General features: G+C 49.9%; 1 protein-coding gene across 2 annotated transcripts in view; it reads left to right on the top strand.

Annotated features, from left to right (window-relative positions):
* Window positions 1-5,619: 5,619 nt before the first annotated feature.
* Rhoq (ras homolog family member Q) overlaps window positions 5,620-27,779 on the top strand; it is a 37,009-nt gene continuing 14,849 nt past the window's right edge. Inside the window, exons 1-4 of one of the 2 annotated variants that reach the window (XM_085833098.1) lie at window positions 5,620-6,270; window positions 6,827-6,885; window positions 7,024-7,040; window positions 22,276-22,297. In XM_085833098.1, the coding sequence (XP_085689224.1) occupies window positions 6,214-6,270; window positions 6,827-6,885; window positions 7,024-7,040; window positions 22,276-22,297 (155 nt within the window). In that variant the 5' untranslated portion in view covers window positions 5,620-6,213. The remainder of the gene's footprint in view (window positions 6,271-6,826; window positions 6,886-7,023; window positions 7,041-22,275; window positions 22,298-27,779) is intronic. The other variant, XM_021149070.3, reaches the window with a different exon arrangement.

Raw genomic sequence — 27,779 nt, 5'->3', positions numbered from 1 at the left:
CTATATATAACCCATCTACTGAAGCTGCCATTGAATTCCTTGGACTCTTGAATTCACTAAGGTCTCTTTATACTGGCTTAGTTGAAACCCGAACATCTCCTGGAGTATTGTGAACCTTTGCCCTTTGCTGACAGTACAATAGCCACCTTGGTAGTCAGTAACAGACCAGGGGACAAGGGGCCCCTCCTATAGAAAGTTAGGGAGGCAGCAGGGCTTACACGACTCTGCCCCTTTCTCCAGGAACTTAACCCTGGACTACATATAGCTTAGTATTTGAGAAACAACACTTTTATGCAATTGGTACCATTTTCACGTTACTTACATTAAGAACAGTCTGGTTCTGTTGCTTGCTATGGTAGAAGTGAACAAGGCTACATTGCTTACATGGAGGACATTCAGTGGGGTTATCTGCTTGCCCACCCCTTCTCAGGAGGCTGGTTGCAAGCCACAGAAACCATGGCTGATTAAACAAAAAAAGGTGTGGGAGACTCCCAAGTAAGCCAGAGAGAGCATACGGGGTTGCAGAAAGACTAGAGGAACTGTTGAAGATTGATTTGATGTCCAGCACACACCGCAGAGCTTTTCCCGTAAGAAAACCACTCCCAGCACCATCACTGTCCCCCGGCTGTCCACAGTCTGTGTGTACACCTGTCACTTTGAACCAGGAACGTAAGCATACCAACCACATCTACAACCACCGCCTGCTCTGAGGTGCCACTTCCCATGTCAGGAACTGCCTTACATAGCCACCACTGAAGCTGGGCCTCCAGGGGGTGGGGCTTATAGTTAACCCAAGTTTCACTAACTTCCCAATGCTGCAGACCCTGTAATACAGTGACTCATGTTGTGGTGAGCCCGAACCATAAAATTATTTTCATTGCTACTTCATACCTGAAATTTTGCTACTGTTATGAATCGGAATATAAATATCTGATATGCGGGATATCTGAAATTTGACCCCCAAAGGTGTTGCAACCCACAGGTTGAGAGCCACTGAACTAGAAGATGCTTAACATTCAAAATGTGTTTCTGATGTTCACTGACCAAAACGTCCACTGTGACAGAATAGGGACAAATGAGTTTGGCTGGTATATGTCATTGCCACCACCTATATCTAAATACCTCAAGTATCTGTCATTTCTGAGCCAGAAACTCAATTACTGCACTCTCAGTACTGAAGCATGGGATAAAACACTGATTTCATTTCTCAGGCAAATCTGTGACCCATCTTTCTTTGAAGTTTATGGGAGGGAACAATTTCCAAATTATATTTCCAGCAATCTCCAAGGAAGTGCCCTCTCCTCCAGCTGAGCAGTGGATGGTTGATAACACGGGTCACAATGACTGCTTTCCTATGCTTAGGCATAGTGGAAGGCAGAAGACTGAAAAAAAAAAGTCCCTAAGGACACATGAGCTTGGTATAGGGTATAGCCTGAATTTCTGGGAGGTGCTAAACTGGAAAGGGGAATCTAGTTACATTCATTTGGAAATGAAAGCCAAGTGAGGTGATTTTATTAGATTTGCTCATTAAGGTCCAATGACTTTTAAGAACTTGACACCATGTTTAAGCCATTAGTACCTCAGCTCAAAATACGGTACAATGTATGTTACCAGAAAAAGGGATGCAGACAGGAAGGGAAGAGTGTGTAGGAAGGGGAAGCACAGGTCTGATACATGGTTAGAGGCCGTGACGTCAGTAGAGTGCGGGTGGCAGGAGACACCTCCGTGCTTATGTGGCTCCATCTGAAGACAGGGACAGTGTGGAAGGGGACAATCGTTTTACTTCCTTATTGATCACTTCTCAGAATGAGCTTCAGGGAGGGAGGGGAGACACCACAGAGGCTTGAAGTGAGCCTGGGCTCCATCTTGTCTACCTCCACACTGGACCTGACACACACATCTCCCATGGAAACTGTCATTTCCACTGCACCTTTTGGAAGACCTAGGGACTCGGCTAAGCAGCAACCAAGATGTGATGGATGTCACTGGCTGCCTCTCCGGCAGAGATTCTCCTTCTTAACTGTTGTCTATCACATCAGAAGTACAGAATCTAGTCAGAATGAAGGCTGTGCCTTGGAAGTAAAGGCTGAAGACATCCAAAGGGCCCCAACCCCTTCTCATGATGATGGTTTTACGAATTGAGTATATAGCCCCGGTGTTAGGTAAAAGCCACCCAGCGTTTCACTGGCTACCCTGACTGGCTTAAGGATGAAGTGAATTTAAATTATTAGATGAAGTCTAAGGCTTTAGTTTAATTAGTCAGTCAAGGAAAACCTGCTGGTCAGAGTGACAAGCAGAAGATGTCAACCCTCCTCAGGCTGTTACCAAACTCCATGGATACTGTCATGTGACCATTCTTGAACCTCACTCTCTTCTTCATGCTCGTGGCAATCCATTGTTTGCTCTTACACACTCCCCAACTCTGTCTGACCTTAGCTCTATTCTCCAAACCCATACCCTAGTCCCTGAGTGGCCTCAAGTGACAGGCCTAGATCTGTCGTTTTCCTTATCTGCTATCTTTGCTGTTTTGTCATGGAACACACAGCAAGTAGTATGAGCTTGGAAGAGCACCTTTCAAACCCTAGCCCTGCTACTCAGCTGGGAAACTGAGCAAGTCTCTGACTGTCTTTGCGTGTTTCTTACCTTGGCTATCATGTGAACATGATAAGAGTCAGAATTCCTTTGGTTATCAGAGGCTAAAAACTAACTTCAACTCATTAGGCAAAAAGGAGAGCTGAAATAGTTCAATCTGCCGATCTGAAGGAGCCAGTAAGGACTCAGGGACAGCAGGGTCATGAACTTAAAAGGGGGGGGGGTGGGGACTCAGGCAGGATGGGTAAGAGGAAAGCCTCCAGTCAAAGCACCTGATGGCAGATGTGAAGCAAGTGGTGCTGACCTAGGCCGTTGGACTAATAGCTGTCTACGAGTCCACGAGTCTTATCTTGCACAGTCATTTCAGAGATAAAGTAAGATTATCTCCATCGCTGACCACCAAGTACTCAGGGACACACAGGTACCGCACGCAGCAGCACGTGGCCAATCTCTCCCTTGTTCACCATGCCCTTGCTTTTAGGACCTCTGCTCACCTAGATGGTGCCTTTGTCTCTTGCTATCAAGATGGAGATGCATTCTCTGAATGGACGCAGCCCAGCGGGATAAGGTTTGACAAATAACCTGTCCACTTCAGATGATCCGCATGCCCGAGAAGTTCTGTGCAGCCCTTCCTCGGCCAGCATGCACTGTCTGCTTTCCCCAGGCCTCTTCCTATTACCTCAGAGCCCCAGGCCAATCATACCACTTTGCAAATCCTTCCACAGCACACCCACAGCTATGCACTGCTGCTGCTGCCGCCTCCCCGGCCCCTCCAGAAGCCTGTTCTTTATTTCCTCCCACAGTACTGATTACATTATGTAGCAACTATCTGTTTTCCCATCAGCTCCTTCCCGCTCCCCCTCTAGTGACTGTGACTTGCCAGCTCGATGTCCCCTGCCTAGGAAGAAAGCCTGGCTTCTAGTCGACCTCAATTCATGCTTGTTAAGTGGAATATTGAATGAGGAGGAGGAAGGAAGGAGTAGAGGAAAAAGAGAAGGCGGCCTAGACGGGCTCACTGTTCTCACACAGACCTGTGTCTGTTTCAGTGTTCACAGTTCGAACAAAAGGAAAAGAGCAGAGGCCTCTGGGATGCCCAGAAACAAAGTTGTTTCCTGTGCCCGAGTCCTTGACATTTGAGAACTGGTTTTGGTTTTGTTCTGTTTTACCACTTGGGCATTCTCTTTTTTGCCCATGGGAAACTGAGGGTCTTGCAGAGGTCTAACTATTCCAGTTGAAGGGTGCAGGGACTGTCAAGGCAGTGTTCTAGTGTGGGCCCGCCCCGCCCCCACATCCACCAGGTGTGACTGTCCCCAGAGCTCTAATATTCTTGGCCGTCTGTCTGGCATCACTGTGGGCCAAGGGAATGAGGTCACTGTCGCCAATGAAGTCACCACCACATGATTCATCCCACATCAGTCCTCAACTCGGAGTGTGCTCGGAGAGTCTCAGAGCTTCTCACAAGCCATCCAGGACCCGGGGTCCCTGTAAGATGAGCTCACATTTTTTTTTTAAAGCAGAAAACAGGCCTAGAGAGAGGCAGCCAGCCATACTACTAACTTATGGTGCTTGGACCCAGTTCAGCTTTCAGGCAGAGCTGGCTCCTACAGCTCTCTAACCTTTCCACAGTTCCTCCTTTCAGAATACTAGTCGTCTTCCGCAAACACAGCCAGAGCTAATGGTGATGCAAGCAGCAAACCTTCCTCTCTTCTCCTTCACGGGAAAGTGTCAAGACCTGACTTCAAGATAGCGTGATGCCTTTCTTAACCTTTCAGAATGTATGAAGTAACTTTCAGATTTATTAGTGTAGTCAATGCAAGTACGTCCACTCGAATGCAATGGACAGGGTATGGAGAGATGTTCCCCTACGTTCACAAGGAACTTTAAATACTATTCGACTTCCTGGTCGAATTGAAATCAGGGTTATGACTTGAAAACTGGTGTCCAGGGCTCGTGAAAGCGAAATGAGGGCATCACAGTAGGCATCTCCCCAGGTGGCCCTTGAACACCGGGAGTAACAGGGGACCTTTTGGTAACCACTTCACACGTCCCAGTTTCCCCCACCTAAACCCCGGGGGCAAGGGTATGAGTGACCCACGCACCTCTCAACACAGCATTTTCTACCACGATGAATTGGTGAGAGGAAAGGACTTCCCTGTCAGCAAGCTTGGGGGTAGGCTGCGGTGTGGGGTCAGTCAGCACAGAGTGAGCCTTCGCACCAGGACCGTACATTTAAAGCAGCACTCGGCCACACAACTAACTGGCTCTGGCCAGACAAGTGTTTCCGGACTTGCCAGACAGAGGCGCAGGGTTGGTGCCGAATCACTGGCCAAGTCTCAGAGCGCGAGGCTACATCATACCTCAAGGATCACAACTGAATACTTTTGGAGAGACACTTGGAAGCGAAAGGAAGCCTCGGACGATGTCGCCTCCAGGGGGAGCACAAATAACATCTGCGCTCTCCTGACAAGGGCTCGCCCCTTTGTGGCTGGTTGGGGGTGCAATATGCTGCATCTCTTAGTCACCGATTTCATAGAAAATGACTCAAGCTCGTGCTGCGAAAAGCGTGGGGTAGTGATGCTGAGGAGCAAGCAATAAGCCAGAAGTCTCAGTTTTCCAGTTCCGAGACCCACCACCCTCCCAGCTTCCGCACACCTTTCTAATTATTGTTATTAATTATCTTTATAACCCTCTTGGCCGCTGTTCCTGATTTCTAGTTGCGTGGAGCACTTGCAGGCCGACGAGATGGCTCCTGCCTTCCAGGCAGAATTTAAATATATACATCTGTATAATGTTGCAGAATTGCGTCACCGTGGAAGTCGTCGTGATTCCCCGAAAGGCCTTCACGTCTCCTCCGGGCACCGGGGCCTGCGGACGCTTCCGGGCTTTGGCCGCACTTTCGCGAGGAGCCCTGGGCTCCTTCCTAGCGGCTGCCCAAGAGCCCCTCCCCCAGCCCCCATCCTCCCGGATACGGGGCGCCTCCTCCTCGGCCTCCGCGCCCGACTCGCTGGGAGTCAAGCTAGGGTGAGCCGCAGGAGCGCACGGCAGGCGCGGGCGCGGGCGCGGGGCGCGCCGCACTCCGGAGCCGCCGGGACCGCCCTCCCCCACCCCCCTTCACCGGCCCAGGAGGGCGGGGGCCGGAGCGGCGCGGGGCGGGCAGAGCCGCCTGGCCCCTCCCCTCCGCCGCCCTCCCCAAAGTTGCCGACTCCCCTGGGGCCGGACGGTCTTATGATCCGGCGGATCCTCCTGGGGAGGCCGGGCCGGGGAGCGGGTTTGGGCGCCGAGCGGCGGGGCCAGCAGGCGGGCGCGGCGAGCCGGGCCAGGGCGGGGAGCGGGGCAGAGATCGAAGCGGCGGCGGCTGCGCCCCGGGCCCGCCGCACCTTCCCCTCCGGTCAGGGGAACCGCTGCATGGGGCCGGGAGGGCGGCCCTGCTGCGCCGAGCGGCGGCGACGGCGGACCCCCCAGGCGGGCTGGGGCTGAGCCCGGGGCCAGGGCGGGGGCTCCGGGGGGACCATGCCCCGAGGCCGGCCGGCCGCAGCATGGCTCACGGGCCCGGCGCGCTGATGCTGAAGTGCGTGGTGGTCGGCGACGGGGCGGTGGGCAAGACGTGCCTGCTCATGAGCTATGCCAACGACGCCTTCCCCGAGGAGTACGTGCCCACTGTCTTCGACCACTACGCAGGTACGCCTCTGCCCTGCTGACTAAGGGGCTGATCCCGGGCTGGGAACTTTGGAGCAACTTTAGCTGAGCCCCCTGGCTTGCCTCCCCTGAGCGTGCTCCCCTCCACCGCCGTGCCCTCTGCCTGACGGCTTCACCCCCCCCCCCCCACCAAGCTGTGCCTCTGGTCACCCCTCGCAGCAACTCCCACCCCATTCCTATCTCCCCCTTCGCCCCTTCTCCCACACTTTTCAGTCCCCTGAGCGCCCTTCTTGACCTTCCAGCTGTCTCTTCCCTTACTGCCCGAAACCCCTGTAGAGGAAACATCTGGGAACACTAGGGTAGACGTGGCTACAGGGTTTGGGAGAAGGGGGTGGGGGTGGATGGCAGGGGCCACATTACTCCTATATCTCATGCCACTTGGCAGTGAAGTGGACTCGGAGAAAAAGGGGATGTTGTCTCCTGGGGAGCACCCACATGCTTCCCAGTATTTGGGAAAGGAGCTTACTGTGGGGAACGAAAGTGCTAGACCTCAGAAAACTGTGAGCTTCTCTCCCTACCCCCACTTCTGTCCTTGCAGTCAGCGTCACCGTGGGGGGCAAGCAGTACCTCTTGGGACTCTATGACACAGCTGGACAGGTGAGTGTTTTGGCCTCTCGCCGGTTCCCTTACCCCCATCTCTCGCCAATTCTGCGTAGCTGTGAAGGGCCTTTGGAAACTGAGGTGTCTAGGTGGGAGGGTGTGTTTTCGGGGGGGGGGGCGCTGCCTCAAGATCAGGTTTTTTTTTTTCTTAAGTCGGCAAATTAAGGAAACAAACCCAAAAGAAAACGCAGACCAGCGTGAACCCCGCGATGTGAAAAGTTTTTGACTGTATGGGTCATTACGTGTGTTGCCTGGTGAGTGGGTCCCAACTCCTGTTGCAAAGTGGCAGCGGCCAATGGTAAAGCGTTCTTATTTTTAGTTGCTGATGACCAGGTCTCCCCCTCGCAGCCTCTGTCTGGGCCCTCATTGGTGAGTGGTCTGCCTGCCCGAGGAGCCTGATTGGTGGGAAATGGCATCATCTAAGAGGCTGGGAAGGCATTTGGTCCTGGTTATGTTTATTACAACATCATTGCACTCTGGGACTCCAGTCCCTGAAAACGTAATTTGTGGTGTTACCAGAGGAGCACAGGGAAAAAGAAAAGAAACAACAACCGTCAGCCACTCCCTGGGGTTGGGGCGGCAGGGTTAAGAGTTCAGCTGGAGTCTTGGAGGAAGAGCTTTCTTCCCCCTGGAGGGCCAGGTGACTTTGTGTTTTCTTTGGAGAGATTATGTGCAGAAAGGAAAGGACCGCTTCTCTCTGCAGCCTCTGGCTAGTGCTGGCAAACCAGAAGGGTCGGGCTGTTCTCCTGTAGGGTTAAGGGGTTTTCTGGGGGGGGGGGGTCCTGTCTCCCTAACCTAGCTCCACTGTCTTGCCAGACCCACTTTCTTCTGGGGCTGACTAAGGTGATGGTTTCGCAGAATTCAGCTCTGCAGTGTGCTCTGAAGTCTTTGGAAGTTGCTGTGTCTTATGCAGGCTTTAGAGTCCTGAGGATGCGCGAGCCATTGAACGGTGAACAGTGACTCCTGTCTTTGCGCTTTAGTTGTGAACAGGGGGCTGAACGGAGGCGGGGTGGGGTGGGGGCCAGGGGGAGAGAAATACCACCAGATACTATATGCTAAATATGTGTTTGATTAGATTTGCCTTTTAGCATCGTACGCTCTCAGATTCTTTACTCAAGTCTAGAAATATTTTGTGGGTTTGGGGGGAGGGGGAGGGGCTTGATTTGGCCCCGATTTCTCAACTGTTAGAGCAGTGGTTCTCAGCCTGTGGGGAAGGGATCACTATCAGCTATCCTATGCATCAAATGTTTACATTAAGAATCATAACAGTAGCAAAGTTACAGTTATGAAATAGCAACAAAATAACTTTATGGTTGGGGGTCACGGCAACAGGAGGAACTGTGTTAAAGGGGGAACAGAATAGGAAGGTTGAGGAGCACTGAGTTAGAGGGACGTCTGAGAATGGAGAGCTGCTGGCAGTGCAAAGGGTCAGAGGACACCCCTTTCACTGAAGTTGCTCAGGCCAGCGCTGGGTGTGTGTGTGTCTGATTCTCAGCTTCTAGGGCCTGTTTTGGTTAGTCTTTAGCCCCACCAACACCCCTTTCATCCGTTTTGGAGGGCAAGGAGTGGACAGCAGTCAAGTACCTCCAACTTCCGAGCAGTGCTGTTGATAGACAGGGAGTTGACAATAGTTGAAACAGTTTTTGGAGAAGAAAGTTCCCAATTTTAATTTCTTAATCTACCTCATCTTGTTGTGGCAATGGTCGTGTTTTAAACGTGCACTTCATTCAGCAAGCCCAGCTAATATTTGCCTTCTGTGTAGCAGAGACCGGGGCAACCACATGCACGTGTATGTACAGCTAAGCTCACACAGCTTACACAAGCTTGCTGCCGAGATAAAGGAGCCCGTGCCACTCCAGTTGGGTCCTGGGAAGTACCGAGGTGCCCCGGGTCAGTCAGATTGTTTGTATACCTGAAGTTTTACAGCCATTCTCTCGGTGGCAGTAGTCTGGGTGTGGATGGGGAGGGTGTGATCAGGGGTCACACATCACAGGATGGTAAGTACCACCGATGAATACTTAGGATTTGGGGCTAAAGTTATTGATACTTTCATTTGTAGTACGAAAAGGAAGCCATTATCAGACAAAATGGTAGGGCTGTTATATCATGCTAAGTAGCCATCTGGGGTATGCAAAAGAAAACATTTAAGTTATGGGATCACCGCTGCTGGTAGGAGTATATGTAAGAGTCTGAATCAAATGATGGCTCATGTGTCTCATGTATGTTTCTATGCTGATTGATAAGACTCTATCTCTCTATAAATATATATATATCAGATTCCTTTTATGATGATAATAATAATGGTAAACAAATATACATACATACATACATACATACATACATACACTCACATGTCAGGGATTTTAGGCCAGATAGAAAAAGAGGGACATCTGTAGACTTCGGGACTAAAACACCTTGGGGTCATATCTCTACCTATACTAGGCATGCAATTCTAATTGAATTTATTTACTTTCTCTGTAATAGTAAAATGTGGATAATCAGGATCTCCACGGCAGGGATGTAGGCTGCCTTAAATTCATTAACCTTTGCAAAAACAGTTGGCATGAACAGTTCTTTGTGTATAGTAGGCGTGCAAATGATATCACAAGAAATTACTGGGTTCTGCTATGGACGAGGTAATTTTGGGGGTTGGGGGTGGTCGAAAGCGGAGCACAATGTATCATGCCTGAAGTTGATCAACTCCGCAACCATGCCAGGTCCTAGAATTGTTAGCAGAGGTGTGGAGCCAGAGAAATCGTTTCAGGTTCTGTGTAGAAGTTGAGAAGCAAGGGGCATATGTAGGTTTCAGCTGGTTCTTTTTCCAGAGACAGTGGGATGAGGAGGAGGATTACAGCACTAGAAACTGTTTGACCACGTGTGGGGGTGCTTGGCATACCTACTTAAATAAATGTAGCAATGCCTCGCTCGGGTTGGCACCTCCAGTCCATGCCTTTACACTTGGCCTTCTCGACGATTCCAGTCAAGTCCATAGCCACAAGCATCACTTGCCCAGTTGACCTATTAGGAATCTACCAGTCAAGGGAGGATGGTTAGATGACCTTTGGCCTTCTTGAGCAGGCTCATGTCTATCTGACCTTTGCTGCTATCAGCAGAGAGACAGAGAGAATGGGGTACAAGAGTGTGTTGGACAGCAGGCCCCCCCATGTGCCTTGTCTAGAGACATCTCTTCGATGTTCCACTCACTCATAAGCACTGCTGCTTAAGGGAATCCCCCACCCCTTCTTGGCTGAACCTTAGATTGGTCCAAGGGCAGCGTGCCATTTTGGCTGCCAAGCGTTTTAGAGTGGAAGTCAACACAGGCACCTTTCTCTACTCTGGGGGCCTTGCAGGGAGGTCTGGCTTTCTGCCTAGGTCTCTGTGGAACTTCTCCTTTCGTGCCTGACTTTGGACCTTCAGTGAAGGCTCTGCATTAGCCCTCCGCCTGCCCTGGGAGGGAATTAGAAAGGTGGGGATTGCCTCACGGCCTCTACTCTTTTGAGAATGGAAGGAAATGGGATGAGCTTTCCCTGTGCCCAAACAAGCCAGTGGGGATCTGCTTGGCAGACTGCTGCTCTCTGCCTGCGCTCCAGGCCTGATCTCTTAATCCTTGGCAGGGAGGCAGAACCTGACACTCTGAAGAGGGAAGTGCCAAAGTCCAATTTATCCCAGGTCTCAGAATCCTGACACTCAGGAGGGTGTGTGGTGGGGTGAGTTTGGGATCCCTGAAGTTCTAGATTTAGCCACTGCCGCTGCGTCCAAGTTCACATGTATGCTGTGGGCATGTTGTTGCTCTATCTGGCAACTAAAGTTCAGGGTTGCACACATGAGAGCTATAAATATCCTTGCTCCAGTATCCCCTGGGGTAGCTTCTCAGTGACAAATGAGATTTATTTCACACTTGCCGTACCCAGCAGCTGTAGCTGCCCCCCCCCCCCCGCCCCCAGCTCTCTTCCTTCAACAAACCGAACCTCAACTGGAGGCAGCAGACAGGAGGTCCCTCCCCTCTTCTACATTTCATGGGACAGCACCCAAGAACCTAGCATAGTATGTGGGGGTGGGGTGGGGGTGGGGAGGGGCAACAGTACCGCCACCTCCTCAAATGCCTTTTAACGTTAGGTGGGGCTTGTTCAGAACACCTTTCCAGGTAGACTCTTCCCAGAGAGGAAACAGCAAGTGAGGGAGCTGGTGGGAAAGAGCCGGGTGAGTCAGAAAAACGGGTTTCTATCTACTTCAGGGTAGGTAGGTGTGCAGCACGCAGAAGTAGGTTGTAGGGCAGGACCACCCACATCCCACAGGCTTCAGGTTCCCTCGGCCTCACACTCTATCCTTGAGGGCACAGAGCATGAGAGGAACCCTGAGCCTCTTTCGGATGTGAGCTGCAACAGGTGAGATGTGTGTGGCGCTGGGCCTCCGGTCTCCCTTGGAAACACACCGTAGATTTCTTGTCTGCATTTTGCTAACCTCTGTAGAAGCTATTTATACCCTGGGCTGCACTGTATCACACAGGCATGCTTGGCTTCCTCCTCTGGATTGAGAAGGTGGTGGCCTGTCCATTCATAAGCTGTTGCTCTTTAAAGTACAGTGTGTTTTCCTGGGTGGGACTCTGGTGGTCCCTTAGGGGGTGGGGAGTGTCCTCCTGAGCCTTGTGTTGGGTCTCAACCTTTCTGGGTGCTTTGATCAGCTCCCAGCATGATTCTCCTGAGGTCTCATGACCTTTCTAGTCTTTAAACTAATATTTCCTGACTGGTATGCCAAGGATGAATGCTGCAGACAGAACAAGATGTTGTGTCAGCCTTGGGGGAGCTGGTGAAGTTGGGGACCTAGAGGGCTGAGCATGACTTGCAGTGTGTGCCACGGTATGGCCACAGAGCTAACTTTTTTTCTTAGATTTATATGTGAGTGCACTGTCACTGTCTTCAGACACCATACAGATGGTTGTGAGCCACCATGTGGTTGCTGGGAATTGAACTCAGGACCTCTGGATGAGCAGTCAGTGCTTTTAACCGCTGAATCATCTTTCCAGCTCCCCCTCCCCTTTTTAAATACTGGGCTTTGAACTTGTAGTGTCATGCCCTGGTCAGGATCTTTTTGGAGAACTGGACTTTTGTGGTTTTGTGGTGAAGTTTGGGGTTTCAGCCTAGCATCTCTCAAGGAGAGTATCAGTCTCTAGCGAGGAGGACATGTGTTAGCAGCAGCAGGTACCCCGGAGGCCTCAAACACTGCAGTGGTGCTTCAGAGAGGAAAAAGGCAGCAGGCAGAGAAACCAGGCAAAAAAACCAACCAAAGAAAAAACCTACAAATGCAGCTTAAAAAAAAAAAAACTGAACTATTTAAGACAGTGCTGGGCTGGATTTCCTTTCACACCCCAGGAGGTTGATTTTGCCCTAATTTGGCCCCTTTGGGTCGGGGAGTGGCTCTCTTTGCCCTCAGCACAGTGCTCTTCCTCTTTCAGTGCCTGTCACAGCTGGGGATGCCTGCAGGTCGCAGGTGGCCAGCTACCTCAGCTCTTCACGTGCCCCAGTGAGCGGTATGGGACCACTGCCGGCCATTGTCTCTGGGATGCTTCGTGCCTTCGATGAGCTCCAGGAGGGCAGGGCACTGAGGGTCCTCCACCACATCCCAGAGCCTAGCCCAGTGCCTCAGGATGCTAGGCACAGATGCCTTAAAATGAATTCTTTCTCATTGGCTCTCCTCAGCTAAAAGCTCTCCAGTGGCTAAGAGCACCAGGTACAGTTCCTTCCCTGGTGCTTCAGCTGTCATCCATCAGAGGATAGTGACGCAGGCATGTGGATGGTGCATCAAACTACCAATCTTGTCTCTGACTTGGCTCACTAGTCTTAACAGTTACCAGGCTCCGGCCTTTGCATCCTCAAGGTCCCCTGGTCACGAGGTAGTTTGGATGATGGGTTTTGGCTTCTGCTGCTGAACACCACCCCTTGTCTGTATTTCCCTCTGGCTATGGTCAGTTCGCCGGCCAGCTCTTCCCACAGCCTCTTTCCTTCCCTATGTGATGGGAGACAGTGGCTACCTTGCAGGTTGGCTGCACGGGTTGGGAATTACGTAGAGTTACCTCACTCTAGGAAGTGCCATACCTGCTGGGTTCTGGTGATGTCCATCTGGTGCCTGCTCTGTGACCCAGCCTTCTGTGGGGGAGAGGAAGGTGATGAGACCCTCGGAAGTGCATTGCACAGCCGGGAGGCTGAAGGAGAGGAGAGCAGCTGCAGGACCCCCGAGGGTGAGGGCTGCTGTTTTGGCTGATACAGAGAAAGGCAGGAGGTGAGAGAGCAGTGTCGGCCATCCTGGCCATCTTGCTGGCTGTGGCCATCTCCCTGGCCACCTCCCTGGCTGTGGCCATCTCCCTGGGCACTTCACTGGCTGTGGAGTCCTGGCTCTGCTGCTTCCCGCCAAAAAGCTTCCCTCTCCCAAACTGATGTCCACATCCACATAATGGGGTTATGACTACCTTCTGATAGGGTTTGGGAGCCAAGTCAGAGCTTCCTGTCTGCCAACAGAGGAATCTGCTCCCCTCTTAGGGTGGTCAGGAGGGGCTTGGGACATGTTGGGGTCCAGCCTTCCCTTCCAGTTGCTCACCCATACTCCCTGTCCCCACCCAGCTTGTGCTGGGCACAGCGGCTCCTTTCTCTCTGTGCCGCCAAGTGCAAGTCTGAGAAGCACAGCACTAAAAGGGGCCACGCAGAGGCAGAGAGCGTGTGAGAAAGCTCACACTTTGGCAGAGGTGCTGGGAAGTAGTGTGGCGAGGGCAGGCACAAGAGGCATCCTATGTGTGTCTTTGTGGTCCAGGGGTCCCCCCTCTCTCTGCCAGCTTGAGGTGTAGGCTTGATAACTAAATTAGAGACTTCCCTCTTTTGATTGACAACTTAGTAATTAGAGAGATACCAATCTGCTGTCTTGTTGCTTCTTGGTTTTAGCAGAAAAATAAGTGGAGGAGGAGGCCTTTATTGTTGCTGTTTCTTTTGTGGTGACTGGCCAGAGAGGTGAGCCAGGCTCCCCTCTAGGTCCCCAGATATCTGGAACCTCAGGGTAGATGTGGGGGCTCAGCCCTGAATGGTGATTTCCCACCATGCTAAGCTTTCCTTGCTGCCTGGGCTTTCTCATCTCTGCGTCATAGAGGAGGCTAAGTGGCGTTTGCCCCATTTTTTTTTTTTTTTTTTTTTTTTTTTTTTGCAGAGTCGGGAAGGTTAAGTGGTCTGCTCCAGGCCCAGATAGTTGGTGAAAGTTAAAAGTCTAGGATAGGACTTGGAATGACGAGCCCTGGATCCTTGCGTTAGCCGACACTAATCAGCTTGTCCTTAAGCAAATGTCTCGTCCCTGTCGCAGACTCCAGGGCTGACTGTTTTCTGCAGAAAATGCATTCACTTTTCTAGAGCCTGTGGGGTGGCTACTGGGTAGGACGTCAGGGCCTGGGACTGTAATTCTTCCAGCAAATGTTCCTGTGAACTTGAGACTTTGTCTTGCTGTTCACATGCCCCTGAACTTCCTTTAAAAGGGCACGCCTTGCGGGTGCTCAGGCCACACTGCTGATGCGTAAGTGAACAGAGCTGTCTGCCATTTGCCTCATGCCTCTCCGTGCCCACCTGACCTGCTGTCTGTCGGTCTGCGGCTTGGGCACTGGCCCGCCGTGACCTCTTAGGTGCCTCCTTTATCCCCCTTACGGTTTTCTTATTTAGGGGAAGTTGCCTCTTCACAAATGTCTGGGATGTGGAGTATACACAGTGGTAAAGAGCTCGCTAGTCACCTACACTGAACCATGTCTCGTTCATCAAGACACAGCTTCCCATGTCTTCATCGGCCACTTGCTGACCATACAGTTTACCTGCTTAAGCAGTCTGCCTGGGCACCTCCATCCGTGGGCTCCCAGATCCTCTAGCTTTGTGGTAGCTCTCTAGATGAGAGCATCTCTCCAGCTTCTCCCTCTAGCCAGCCAGTAAGCAATGTCCCTGAGAACCAAGTCTGGGCTGGGGCCTGTAATAGAAGGATAGAAGGCCAGGGTCTGCTCTTCTGTAATGAATTCCTATTGAGAGCTAAGTCAGAGCAGGACTTCCCAGGCAGACAGAGCCAGACGGCATCCCTGCATGTGCTGGCCTCTCCAAGTGTAGGCTTTTATGCCATAGCCTGTCTGGGAACTTGTTAGGCATCTCAAATCTTAGGATCCACCCCACCACCTAAATCACAAACTTGGGGAGATCACTGTTGGTCCAGACTGGATGAGGGATTCTGATACAGGCCAAAAAGTCAGAGCTGCACAAACGCGGTTTGTGAGACCTGGTGTCTTCTCTCAGCAAGCTGCCTTTGTCACCCACTGTACACACTGTCCCAGTGCCTGGGGAACATGACTGAAATTTATGCTTAATCTTCTCTCCTAAACATTCTCGTGGCCTCCTTCCTCATTTTGAACATGTGTTGGGACTCTCCACACTTGCTTAATGAATGGCCTCCTCCCAGCCTGCCTGTGGACACAGGAGGAAAATGGAGGTGAGATGGCATGTGCAAACCTTGGTTCCATGAGTGTGATGTCTGCCGGAAGGGTGTGCAAATAGTAGACTTCACAGTTATTCCTTGATTCATGCCAAGCCATGTTCTCTCATGCCTGTTAAGTAGCTCGACAGATACGGTCTCTTTAGCTGAGGCTTGTTCGTGGGGCCCAACCCTGTGTCCAGCCTGGATGTCAGCTTGCCTTTGTGTTGTCTTAGTTCCATAGATGGGAGGTGGCACCTTTCTGGTATTAAGGTCCAGGCAGATCCCAGTGGCGGAGGCAGGGGAAGTGCTGTGTTGCTCAGCACCCACCTTGGCAGTCTTCGCACGCTCTTTCATTGACTGAGCTCAGTGCTCTGTGGAGTGGCCTATCTTTCCACTCCTCTGCTCCCTTACTTTCAAATGTTATCTTTTTGTTTCCCTTAATTTTTTTTTTTTTTGGTTCCAGTCTAGAAGCACCATCCTTTGACTAGCATAATGGTGAGTAGTGTGAGCTGCTGGATCTGCAGGCCCCTTGTAAGAGCTGCCACTGAGGGTGCTTACTTCTGACTCGCCAGTTCAATGAAAGCCCCTGGTGTCTCCAGCTTAATGGCAAACAGCTGTCCTCCCTGGCCATCTGGCTCAGAGCTCACTCACTCTTATGACCTGAAGTTGTCTCTAGAAGCTTCCTTAGCCCTGAAAACTTGGGGACAGAGCTACATGTGGGGAGAGGACAAAGGAGGGGCAGAGGAGGGATGGAGACTTCTGTTCCCATACCATCCACTCTGTCCAACAAAGGAGTTACCCAGGCATCATCCAGAAAATCAAGAGAGTCATTCTGAGATGGCTCAGCTCGGTGGCTGCCTCCCATCTGAGGTTAACATAGACTCCATTTTTGACTTTTAACCAAATAACTGACTGCGCTACAACCTGGCACTTGGCTTTGTCCCTGGGTAGATCTTTATTACCCATGAAGATTGTTGAAGCCCCTAAGGGGCACTGTGTGTGATATCGCATTTTACACAAGGTTTGGAAATCGCCGTAGGAACCCGGTGAGTGTTGGATTTCAGAGAGTCTGTTAGTCAAATTATGATGGAAAAAACCGACTTTCATAAATGGCTCTGCCATTTGGAAGAGGATTCTGACCTGTCTAGACATTATCGAAGGCTTGTAAGTGGTGGTTTTAATGCATTGCCCATGAAGGCACAATGACACTCACTGCAGAGCCCAGAGCAGACAGACAGACTGCCAGATCTACTTACTGGCTGTGGGTTTGAACTGTTGTCTAGTGAGAATAGAACTGTGTGTTATGTCAGGTGTGCCTCCAGAGTGGCCTGTGCAGACCAGAGGGAGAGAGCTGTGTTGTTCAGGTGGGCCTCGACAGGCACAGACACCTCTGTGTGTCATGTGGCCACTTGGGTGACAGAGGGAGGGGTCAGTAACCAGGAAAGTGGGCAAATCTTCCTGTGGATCAAACTTTTTCACTGCAGATCAAACTGGTGATATACATATTTACTCTCACTTTAATATTTAAAGCTAAGATATTATAAATTGCAGATCATTTTTATCATCCCCTACCCCCCAAAAAACTTCACACCCATTATTGGTCACTCTCCGTACCCCCTTCCTCCCTAGCCACCACTGGTCCACTTCTGTTCTGTAGATTTGCTGGACGTTGTGTATTCAGATTTGCTCTTTTATCTTTGGCTCTTTCATTTGGCATGTTTTCAAGGTTTATCTGTATTGTAGAATGTCAATATTTCATTTCTTTTCAGCTGGATTGTCTCTCTTTGGGTCTTTTTCCACGGACATTCTTCTCCAGGCTTTGGGGGTCATACTTAGTATGGATGCAGAATGCAAAGTTCTCCTGGCCTTTGACTCCTAAAGGAATGGGGGTGCTCTGTCCTGTTCAGGCAGAGTCTCTGGAGAGCACCCCTGACTCAGAAAACGGCTTTATTGGGAACAGTCGTGGCTGGTTAAATCCATGGGTTTGATTATATCGTTCTGGAAGAGGTAAGAGTCTCGGTGGGGTTGCCAACAGGCATGAAGTAAGAAGAATACAAAGCCACGAACCAATAGGTCACAGAAGAAGAACAGCAAGCAGCCAATCAAAACTCACCGTGCAAAGATATACAAATAAAAAGATTTTTAATCTATTGGACTGGATCAAATAGGAAAAAGTGATATCCAAGAGACAGGAGAGTCTAACAGACATGGGCAACCTGTGACCTGTGGGCTACATGTACCTCAAGATAGCTATAAATGTGGACCAGGAAATATATATATATATATATATATATATATATATATATATATATAACGTATTTAAAACATCCTGAGATCTTTGTCTTCATGAGAGATTTTTGTTAACTCACAAAGTTCTTGAGTGTGAACTTTGTAGATGACATTGCTGATGCATCAAAGGCTAGACACAAGGGATGTAAAGTGAGTGAGTGAATGAATGAGTGAGTGAATGAATGAATGAAAAGGTTGGACGCACCAGGCTGTTGGGAGTAAAAACTGTCCCGCTAGCTTGAAGATATCTGACAAAGCCCCGGAATTAGCAGCGATCCTTTCCTCGGAATTTATAGCCAGAAAAAGATCAGAGTACACAGAGGTTTACATACAAATGGTCTTCACAGTGTTACTTGCGACAGTGATCAATTATGAACACATTGAAGACTGGCTTTAAAAAAAAACAATTATTAAGCACAGAATGACGTGTGTTAGGATAACAACAGCTATTAGAAACTGCTTTCACGCCGGGCGTGGTGGCGCACGCCTTTAATCCCAGCACTTGGGAGGCAGAGGCAGGCGGATTTCTGAGTTCGAGGCCAGCCTGGTCTACAGAGTGAGTTCCAGGACAGCCAGGGCCGCACAGAGAAACCCTGTCTCAAAAAACCAAAAAGAAAAAAGAAAAGAAAAGAAACCGCTTTCACAAATTCTTAAAGAAATGCAGGATGCTAATGAGGCATGCAGTGTGAAAGCATGAATGAATACTGCCAACAGCAGTGGCTCCAGCGGTGAATGTGTGTGCACGCTAAGCAGGGAGGTAGGAACAACAGAGTCTGAGCGGGGATACTGAATGATTTTAGACGGTTCTCCCCCAGGATTTTTAAAGGTCATTTTATTTGTATCAAAGTTTTTATGTGGATGCTTTAAGAGTCGGCCGTCCTTGGTAAAGGCGTTCCGACCGCTCCCTTCATGCTTCTCCTGTAGCAAGGCTGTGTCCCCTTTTCTGTGATCTCCACTGTCTGCTCCCGGGTGTTTAGTTCAGGAACAAACGTTTTGCCTTCACGCTCTGAAGGCCCCAGCTCTCTCAAGGCACTACCCACGTCCCAGGTACTAGCTTTGCAGCGGCTGTTTCATGATTTCAGGCTGACCAGTGGTGTGTTTCTGCTTGTGACTAGGTGGTCACAGGTGGGCCCGTGTACGGTGCCACACCCACTCCTGGCCTCCTCCTGTGTGGATGCAGAGGTGGGGATTGTCTTCTCTTGCTCAGCTCTCACTGCAGGCCCTCCCCCCACTCCCCACTGTGTCCCCTCCAGCCCGACCTTCACGCAGTCACCTAGTCCAACATCCTGTCAGCCTCTCCTTGAGAGTGTCCTTCATCCTTCCAGCTGCTCCTAGCAGCCTGGTGCCTCTCATGCTGTACACTTGTGAGTTTCCTGGTCACAGTCCCTTAGTTAAATCCCCACGTTCAGGGTTTCATGGCTTCTTCTGTTCCGCACTCTGCCAGAGGACATATTTTAAACAGTTTCCGGAGTGAAGAAGGTTTGTCACGGGCAAGTGTTTTGATACCAAATAGGTTTTTTTTTTTCTTTCTTTTGTCTCCTCTCAACCCTCCTTCACCAAAACAGGGTTTCTCTGTGTAGCCCTGGCTGTCCTGGAACTCACCGTGTAGACCAGGCTGGCCTCACCAGCTTTCTTGTTTGTTTCTTTCACACTTGATTGGCTTTTCTTTCTTCTTCAGAATTTCAAAGGCATAGCTTTTTCTTTTCTAGTTTCTGTTATGTTCTTTGAATCTCAAGCCAACTGGGTCTTGATCTGTCTTCAGGAACCTGGCTCTGGAAACGGTTAGGTCTTCAGTTTCACCCTCCTGAAAGGCAGCAGGCGTCTGCTGTCGGGTAGGGTCCGGCTGGCAGCTGGACACCCCCTGCAGTCTGAAAATTCATATTTTGCTTCTGGGAAACACTTTGATTCATTTCTTTTATTTCTCAACTTCCTCTCCCTTTCCTTCTCTTACCTAGGTTTAAAGGCCAGGCTTCCTGGAACATCTTCTTAATTTCCTTATATTTTACTTTCTCTGTTCATTTTGCTCTATCTTAGGGTTATTTCCTCAATCTTATTATTTGCTGGTATATCCCTATTTTGTTTTTTAAATGTGATTCTATTTTTAACATTGAACAGACTTGCTTGTTTTCTGGATGTTCCTTTTTTTCCTGCCGCTGTTGCTCAACGAGGGGTTTTTGTTCTTTTGAGACAGAGTCTCACTATGTGGCCCTGGTTGGCCTGAACTCACTATGTAGATCAGGCTGGCCTCAGACTCAGAGATCTACATGTCTCTTCCTCCTAAATGCTGGGATTAAAGGCATGCACCACCACACTCGGTTTTCATAACACACCTAGTGGTTTTTTGATGGAATATTCTCTGTAATTTCTCTAAGGATGTTAATGATAATTCCTTTGAAGTTTGATTAACTACAGTATATTGATCTAGCTTATTATTTGTTCTTGTTTTTTTTTATTATGTCTAATTTATAAACTGAATTTTATCATAGGTATGTGTATATAGGAAAAATACAGTATATTAGGCCCCACACTTCCGTGTGTTTGAAAGTCCAGGAGGATTATGCTACAGAGCGACTGGGTTTAGTGACTGTGGTATGTGTGCCTTTGGGAGTGGCTGAGTCTAGTTAAGGAAGCTTTTCCTCCATCAAGCCAATCGATGTCTGTGTCTCTGTGGGGTGCTTGCTGTAGATACAGCTTAGTCCTTTGAATGGACCTTGCTTTCTTGTGTCTGTTTTTTAGAAGTTTTTAGCCTCTCATCTCAACCCCTACCACTAAAAAAGTCTAACTTGGAATTTCTGAAGGTTCTACTCATATTTAGCACGCGGGAGATGGGTATGTGAGGGGGTTGTTTAACTCCGGTCTCCTTGTAGGTCAGGATTTTTCAACAAATGCTGCTGGTGTGGGCTGGGCTATTGTTCTTTATCGGGAGGAGGCTGTCTTGTGCACTCTGGGATGTGAGGAAGAACAACCCATGTCTGCTGTCCTCCCCACATGTGCTAATAGTACCCTCCTCCAGCTGTGCCAATCAAAATGTCTCCAGACAGTGAGTGGCATGTGTTCTCTCGGGGCACCACTACCTGTACTCACTTCCAGTGGGAAACCACGATTATTGCATGACCTGTCTAAACCTTTTCATTTTGGAATTCTATAAAGTCAATACGTTTTTGACTTTGCTCTAGAGCTAGCGCCATTGTCTTAGATTTCCATTGCTATGAACAGACATCATGACCAAGGCAACCCTTATAAAGAGAAACATTTCATTGGGCCTGGCTTACAGGTTTAGAGGTTCAGTCCATTATCATCAATAACAGGAAGCCTGGAAGCCTGCAGGCAGACATGGTGCTGGAGAAGGAGCTGAGAGTTCTGCATCTTGATTCAAAGGGAACCGGGAGAGACTGACATTCTCAGACAGCTAAGAGGAAGCTCTCTTCCACAGCGGGTAGAGCCTGAGCATAGGAGATGACCTCCCAAGCTCACCCACAGTGACACACTTCCTCTAACAAGGCCACACCTCCTAACAGTACCACTCTCTGTGGGCCAAGCATACTCAACTCACCACATCTATGTTTCCTAGAAAAGAATTATCCAACGGCTGTATGAGTTGGGACAGAATTACCAGTGTCCCGGGAATAGGTGGACGGAGCAACTGCGAGGGCTCGGTTTGAAGCACACATTCCCCACCCTTTGCAAGGTTAAAGAGTTTATTGTGGTAGAGAAGGGGATCAGAAATTAAACCATCCTCACCTTTGTCCTATATTCAGAAGAGCACACTGCCCCGGCCTCACCCCGCCAGGCCCTGGGGCCTGTGATGATGCAAACAGCCACCTGCCGGAGCCCCGCTCTGCGGGCCGCCTCAGGAGATGCAGCCCTGGATTTGCTGAGCTGCTCCAGTTTGTTCTTCTTGCCTCTAGATTCTAAAATTTTGTGCTGTTATCTCTTTCCAATTGGGCTTTTCTATGTAGTTTTATGCCTTAAGGAAATAACAACAACAACAAAACAAAACAACACCCCCCCCCAAAAAAAAAAACCTTGGTGGTACTTAGAGGGCTCTGGAGAGATAAGCGATAAATGTGTGTGTTCAGTCAGCTGGGATCTAGCTGAAGTTGTCCCCTTTATAATTAGAAACATAAATATGTTCTGGCAGCGGCTCCCTTCAGAGCTGCCTCAAGACACTGCGAAATGAATCTGTAAGAAGCTCACTTGGCATTCAGGCTTTGGAGCAAAAGTTATTGAGTGTCTCAGAGAATTTTGTCCTTTGAATCCTGCAACCGCAGCAAGGCCTTTCCCTTCCACACGAGAACCTGGCTTTCTGGTGACCAGAGTCTGTGTCCACCAAGTCCAGCCAGCTCTTGGCAATTGGAAGACTAATGTGTTCCAGCTCCGACGACGACTCTTTAGGGTCTGTATAGACCATGACTTTCTAGCGGACACATTTCCCATGCAATCCCAAATACTGTCTTTAGGTTGCAGCTGTCTGTGGTTGCCGCCGTAGAGTCACCTTGATAAGATTTGGTTGCTTTCACGTTCCCCTGTCACCTTAGTCACCAGCACTACCGATGACTGGTAAACACAGATTTCCATTCATCCAAGTATCAAAATGCATCCTGATTGCTGGTGGTTAAGTGACCTGCTGTGGCCCCTTTACGTGGACTGTCTGCAGTGTGGTTGATATTGGAAGGCTGGAAGGAGCACTTCTTTCTTTGGGGCAAGGGCAGACTGTCCTAGTTAGGGTTTCTGTTGCTATGATAAAACATCAGGACCAAAAGCAATTTGGGAAGAAAGGACTTATGTGGCTCACACTTCCACATCACTGTTCATCACTGGAGGAAGTTAGGACAGAAACCTCAAATAGGGCAGGAACCTGGAGGCAGGAGTTAATGCAGAGGCCACAGAGGAGTGTTGTTTACTGGCTTGCTCCCAATGGCTTGCTTAGTCTGCTTTTTATATAGAACCCAGGACCACCGGCCCAGGGGTGGCACCATTCACAATGGGCTGGACCCTCCCACACGAGCCACAAATTTAAAAATGCCCTCCAGGCTGGCCTGACCCCTTTCTCAACTGAGGTGCCCTCCTCACAGATAACTCTAGCTTGCATCACGTTGGCATGAAACTGTCCAGCACACAGACCTTTACACTTTCCTAGATGAGGAGACAGCATGAGCATGTGGGTTGGGGTGGAGAGGGGACACCCTGGGTGGAAGAAGTGTCCTAGGCTAAGAGGAAGGCAGTGGATTTGTGCAAGAGCATCCTGGATGGGTGAGGGCGTCAGGAGCATCCCGTGTCCATTTTGATGAGAATGGGCTCTTGAAGTGAAGCCTTGCAGAAGAGCTGTGGCAGGTCTGGAACACTCTGCTCAAGAATGTGAGTTTTCTAAAGGTCCAGGCAGGAGTTAGTGATGTGTGCAGCTCAGGGCTGTTCGCAGAGACAACAGGACTCATCTGGTGATTTCCTCCATGCCTTCTTCTAAGTCCTCCTGAGGGGACAGAGCTTCTGCCTTCTGATTTCCTGCGGTACCTAGCATGCCATGCCTCTGGTCACCAACCTGTCCCTGCACTCAGGGATTCAAGGTCTTTTTTTTTTCTTCTAGACATGTGTACTATTTAATCTCAATGGAGAACTTATCAGGTCTAACAAATATCTGTCCCTTGGCTTTTTTTTTTTAAATGGTGGATGATGAGGTCTGGTGAAATGGCTCAATCAGTAAGATGCTTGCTGTGTGAGCACGAGGACCTGAGCTTGGATTCCTAGCACCAGTCCATAAAGCACCGAGTGGGACATGTGCTGGGGAGGCAGTGGGACAGGTGCTGGGGAGGCAGTGGGACAGGTGCTGGGGAGGCAGTGGGACAGGTGCTGGGGAGGCAGTGGGACAGGTGCTGGGGAGGCAGTGGGACAGGTGCTGGGGAGGCAGTGGGACAGGTGCTGGGGAGGCAGAGAGGAGGCTTCCTGGAGGCTTGGTGACTTTAGCCAACTTGGTGAGCTCTAGGTTCAGAGATCCATCATGTCTCAAACACTAAGGTAAAGAGTGATGGGAAAATACCTGATGTTGACCTCTGGCTTCTGCACACATGTACACATGCACATATGTGCACATGCACACACAGCACACATGCACACACAGTAATAACACAGTAGCATAACTATCCACTGTGTCAGGCACTGTAAGAAACCCAGAGATGACAGAAAGCACACTGGGAATGCAGCTCCGTGAGTAGAGTGATTGCTTAGCATCCCAGAAGGCCTGGGGTACCTCACCAGTGTCATAAAATAATCCAGTGGCTTGTTAACAAGAGAACTCCATTTTCACTTTCCAGGCAGCACATGATACAACTTCCACAATGGACTGTGGGTTCTAAAGGGACTCACTGGGGGTGGGGGGGGGGAAGTGTCACAAAGCTGGGTATGGAGCCAGAACCCAAAGGCTCCTATATAATTCAGCCAGCTTATAGGGTGTGGTCTAGAATTTGGAATCTACCATGGGAACCCTTTGCTTCTGGGACAATTTAATCCCTGAGCCACCTAGAGTTGGGCTGCTGTGTTCACTGCCTGGAGGGAGGGATGTCCCAGATTGACCCCTGCCTCTGAGGTTGTATAAGGATTGGTAGAACACTCGTCTAGCATCCGTGAAGCTCTGGGTGTTGCAACGCTGTGAGCTTAAGCTTAATGCTGTGGGCGGCGTTAAGGTCAGAAGTTCAACCTCATCCTCAGCTACATAGCAGCTACACAGTGAGGAGTGAGGACAGTGGCCTCATGAGACTGGCTCCAAAAACTACAGGAAGAATAGATGTGAAGCCACTGCACAGACAGACACTGTCTGTCCATCTGGTGACTTTCTAATGGTGGCTGGTCACTCATCCACGGTAGTGCTGTCACAGTATTATCTGGCTCTGTGTTCAGTCAGTGGGAAATCCGGTCTGGACTGAATGAAGAGAGGCTGTGTGGTGGAGTGCTCACGTTTATGTATATGGTCAGCCTCAGTATCTTTTCTGAGGTAACATGTCTTACTTTCTGAGACAGTGTCTCTCACTGGCCTAGAGTTTACCAAGTAGGCTAGTTTGACTGGCCAGTGAGAGAACTGCCCGTCTCTACCTCTCTAGTGCTGACATTACCAGCAATACCATCATACCCAGCTTTAGATTCCCATACTTGTAAGTGAAGTCTTCCCTGACTGAGCTGTCTCTCTAGCCCCATTTACACACACACACACACACACACACACACACTCACACACACACACACACACACACACACCTACTTATAGCTCTGCCTCAAATCTGAAACTGCATAGAGAAGAAACTCCGCTGCAGGGATGTTACAGACCAGCAGCCACTGTGTACTAAGTGCCCTTCACACCCCAGCTCTTTTATCTTACACACACACACATGCCCTGCACACCGCACCTGCTGTGGGGATCTTTAGTAATCTAGAGAAAGGAAACAGGAAAGAGAATCTACTGGAGGCTGCACAGCTAGCAAGCCCAGCCCAGGTTCAGGTCAGTCTCAAACCTGGCAAGACTTCTGATGACAAAACTCGCTGCTTATAGGACTTTATGTGGCCTAGAGTTGTGCCCAGCTGTACTTTGATAAGCTTGTAGCTTACAAGTGACAAAGTTTCCTTGAGCCTCTGTTTCCTCCTCAGTAAGGTGGAAGCAGCCCTATCATTGGCGTGATGGTGAAGCCCAGTAAAAGCAAGACCAGGGCTGCAGGACTCCACGGAAATCATCACAGTACAGCAAGGTCAGAGCTGAAGGAAGTAATTCAGCATGGGGTAGGAGGGAGTGCCTTAGACATGCCAGGAGGTGAGCTGTGCTCCAGAGTGTGGAAGAAGTGCACAGAACAATTCTGATGCCCTTGCCTCTGGCTCCCCAGGGCCGGGCACACAGGCATGAGCACTAAAAATGGCTTATATGACACTGGTGAGGTACCCCAGGCCTTCTGGGATGCTAAGCGAGCACTCTATTCACTGAGCTGCATTCCCAGTGTGCTTTCTGTCATCTCTGGGTTTCTTACAGTGCCTGACACAGTGGATAGTTATGCTACTGTGTTATTAAGGGGATGATAACAAGGAAAAGTCCTGCGGGTAGGCACAGCTTCTGTTACTGAGTTGTCACATATACAGAATTGGACTTCCTCGAAAGACTCCCCATGCTCCTTTAGAACTGGAGGTGAATAGGGACACAGGCAGGGGCACTGACCCATTGCTGAGCACATTCTGGCCTCACTCCACACACTGCAGAGATGGGGAGAGGGACAGAGGCGTCTCAAGGGAGCAGCAGCAGAGGCAAGATCATTTTGGAGTGGGCAAGTATTGCTTCTTTCTGATTGGATACAAGAACCAGAAGCAGTGGTTGACGTCACCAGTTAGCTCATCCCACGAAAGTATGGCCCTTCTCTAGCCCGCATGGGCTCATGCTCCCCAGGGCCAAGGGTCTAACTGCAAGAGGTGGTCTTAAACTGAGTCAGAGGTCTGGAAAGAAGAGAACAAGGATGCTGGATAGACGATATCCTCTTCATCTCAGCGACATGAATGTCAAATTGATGTCAAGGCTGTGGTAGGTACCAAGATGCTGGGAGTATTTCCTGTGCAGCTCCTGGGCTGAGTGAACTTAGACTGAACTTCGTTCAGCAGAGAAATAGCCCTGTTCTCAGGAGCCACTTTGGTCCCTCCTGAAAAGTGACAATGGCAATCGAACAAATTAGCATGTCACTTGAGAGTTCAAGGAGCTAAAACACTTTCTCCAGCTCCGGCCAGCACAGTGGAGGCTAACTGAGACCTGGCTGCAGGTAACTTCCTGGATGCCCCTCCCACCAGCAGATACCTGATACCAGGCCCTGTGGGCCTGCTCTTGGGGAGGCCTGAGGGGGAGACAAATGGGAAAGAGACACTATTGTTACGGTGTCCAAAGCAGAAGCAGCCCACTGGTGCTGGGGGAGTAGAGCGTGGGGTGATGGATCTGAAGCGGCATCTAGCTGAGATCTGTCAGATGAAATGATTTATAGACCAAAGCTCACTAAGTGAGTAGGTGCTGCTGGGGTGGGGGATGGGGGTGTGTAAGCAGTGCGGGAGGGAAGGGGTGTGAACCTCCTGAGCGGTCTGCCAACTGGAGCCCTGTGCTTAGACTCCTGTGTGCGTTGGAGCTACTACTGAGGATTTCTGGATTTCTCACTTGGGTAGATGGGGTGCGTAGCCGTTTCTTTTATTGAGGTAGCACACTCCGGAGCTGCATATTTGAGAAGTGAATTTAGTTCAGAGTTGTCAACTCGTGAGGTTCTGATTAGGCCAAGAAGGGGCTTTCGAATACAGAATCCTGTCCGGAGCTACCCAGGAGATGTCTCTGCTCAGCACTGCCAACCGTGGCCCCCAACCCTGGCCCCCAGTGACCTCCCTAACGGTTTGCTCACTCCAGTTTTCTCACCTCTGCTCTGTAAAACCAAGCAGCCACCCTTCTAGAAGTGCTACCAGGAACCCCATGTCTAACCTGCCCCCCAGCCTGAGATGCCTCTCGACTTGAGAAGCCACGAGTTTTCTGGGTGGGGAGTAGCTGCTTCCGATTAATCCAGGCCACCATCTTTGTTCTCCAGCATCCAGTGAGAGCCTGTCTTGGGTCCCTGTTGACCTTCGATTTTTTGAAATGTTCAGTTCTGTGTGTGATCCTCTCACCTCCAGTGATCCAAGCTGACTCCCTGCTCAGCTCTCTGTGCCCATGGCCTTTCCAGGGGCATCCGTGACCTTCAGGCCTTGTGGCTGGCCTCTAACCTGCTCTCAGACCTCAGGTTCTCTGACAGAATCCATCTTTCCATTTAACCTTTTTCCTAGTTCCTGGGCCTTTCCCTTCCCAGCACTGACCCCCGTCTGTGCTGGGTACCATTCCTGCAGGGGACAACTTCTCTCAACAACAAGCTTCAACAGACTCAGCTCCCTGCTCCCATTTATCACAAATGCTTCTCTTCTGTTTATGCTCACGTGAACTCTATCGGTGATACAAGCGCTCTAGGGTCATGATTTTAAGTCAACATTTAACATTCTACGAGTATGAGGGATGGCTCCGGGAAAGCAATCCATCTGAAAGTTATTTATTTCAGTACTAAATTCCTAGGCTCCCGGGGTGGGAATATTCCTGAAATCATAAC

Source organism: Mus caroli, unplaced genomic scaffold, assembly GCF_978045245.1.
Source record: "Mus caroli unplaced genomic scaffold, Mus_caroli_1 scaffold_18, whole genome shotgun sequence".
NCBI classification, from domain to species: Eukaryota; Metazoa; Chordata; class Mammalia; order Rodentia; family Muridae; genus Mus; species Mus caroli.
The sequence above is the reverse complement of the archived record's forward strand: the minus strand, read 5'-3'. Positions and strand labels throughout refer to the sequence as shown.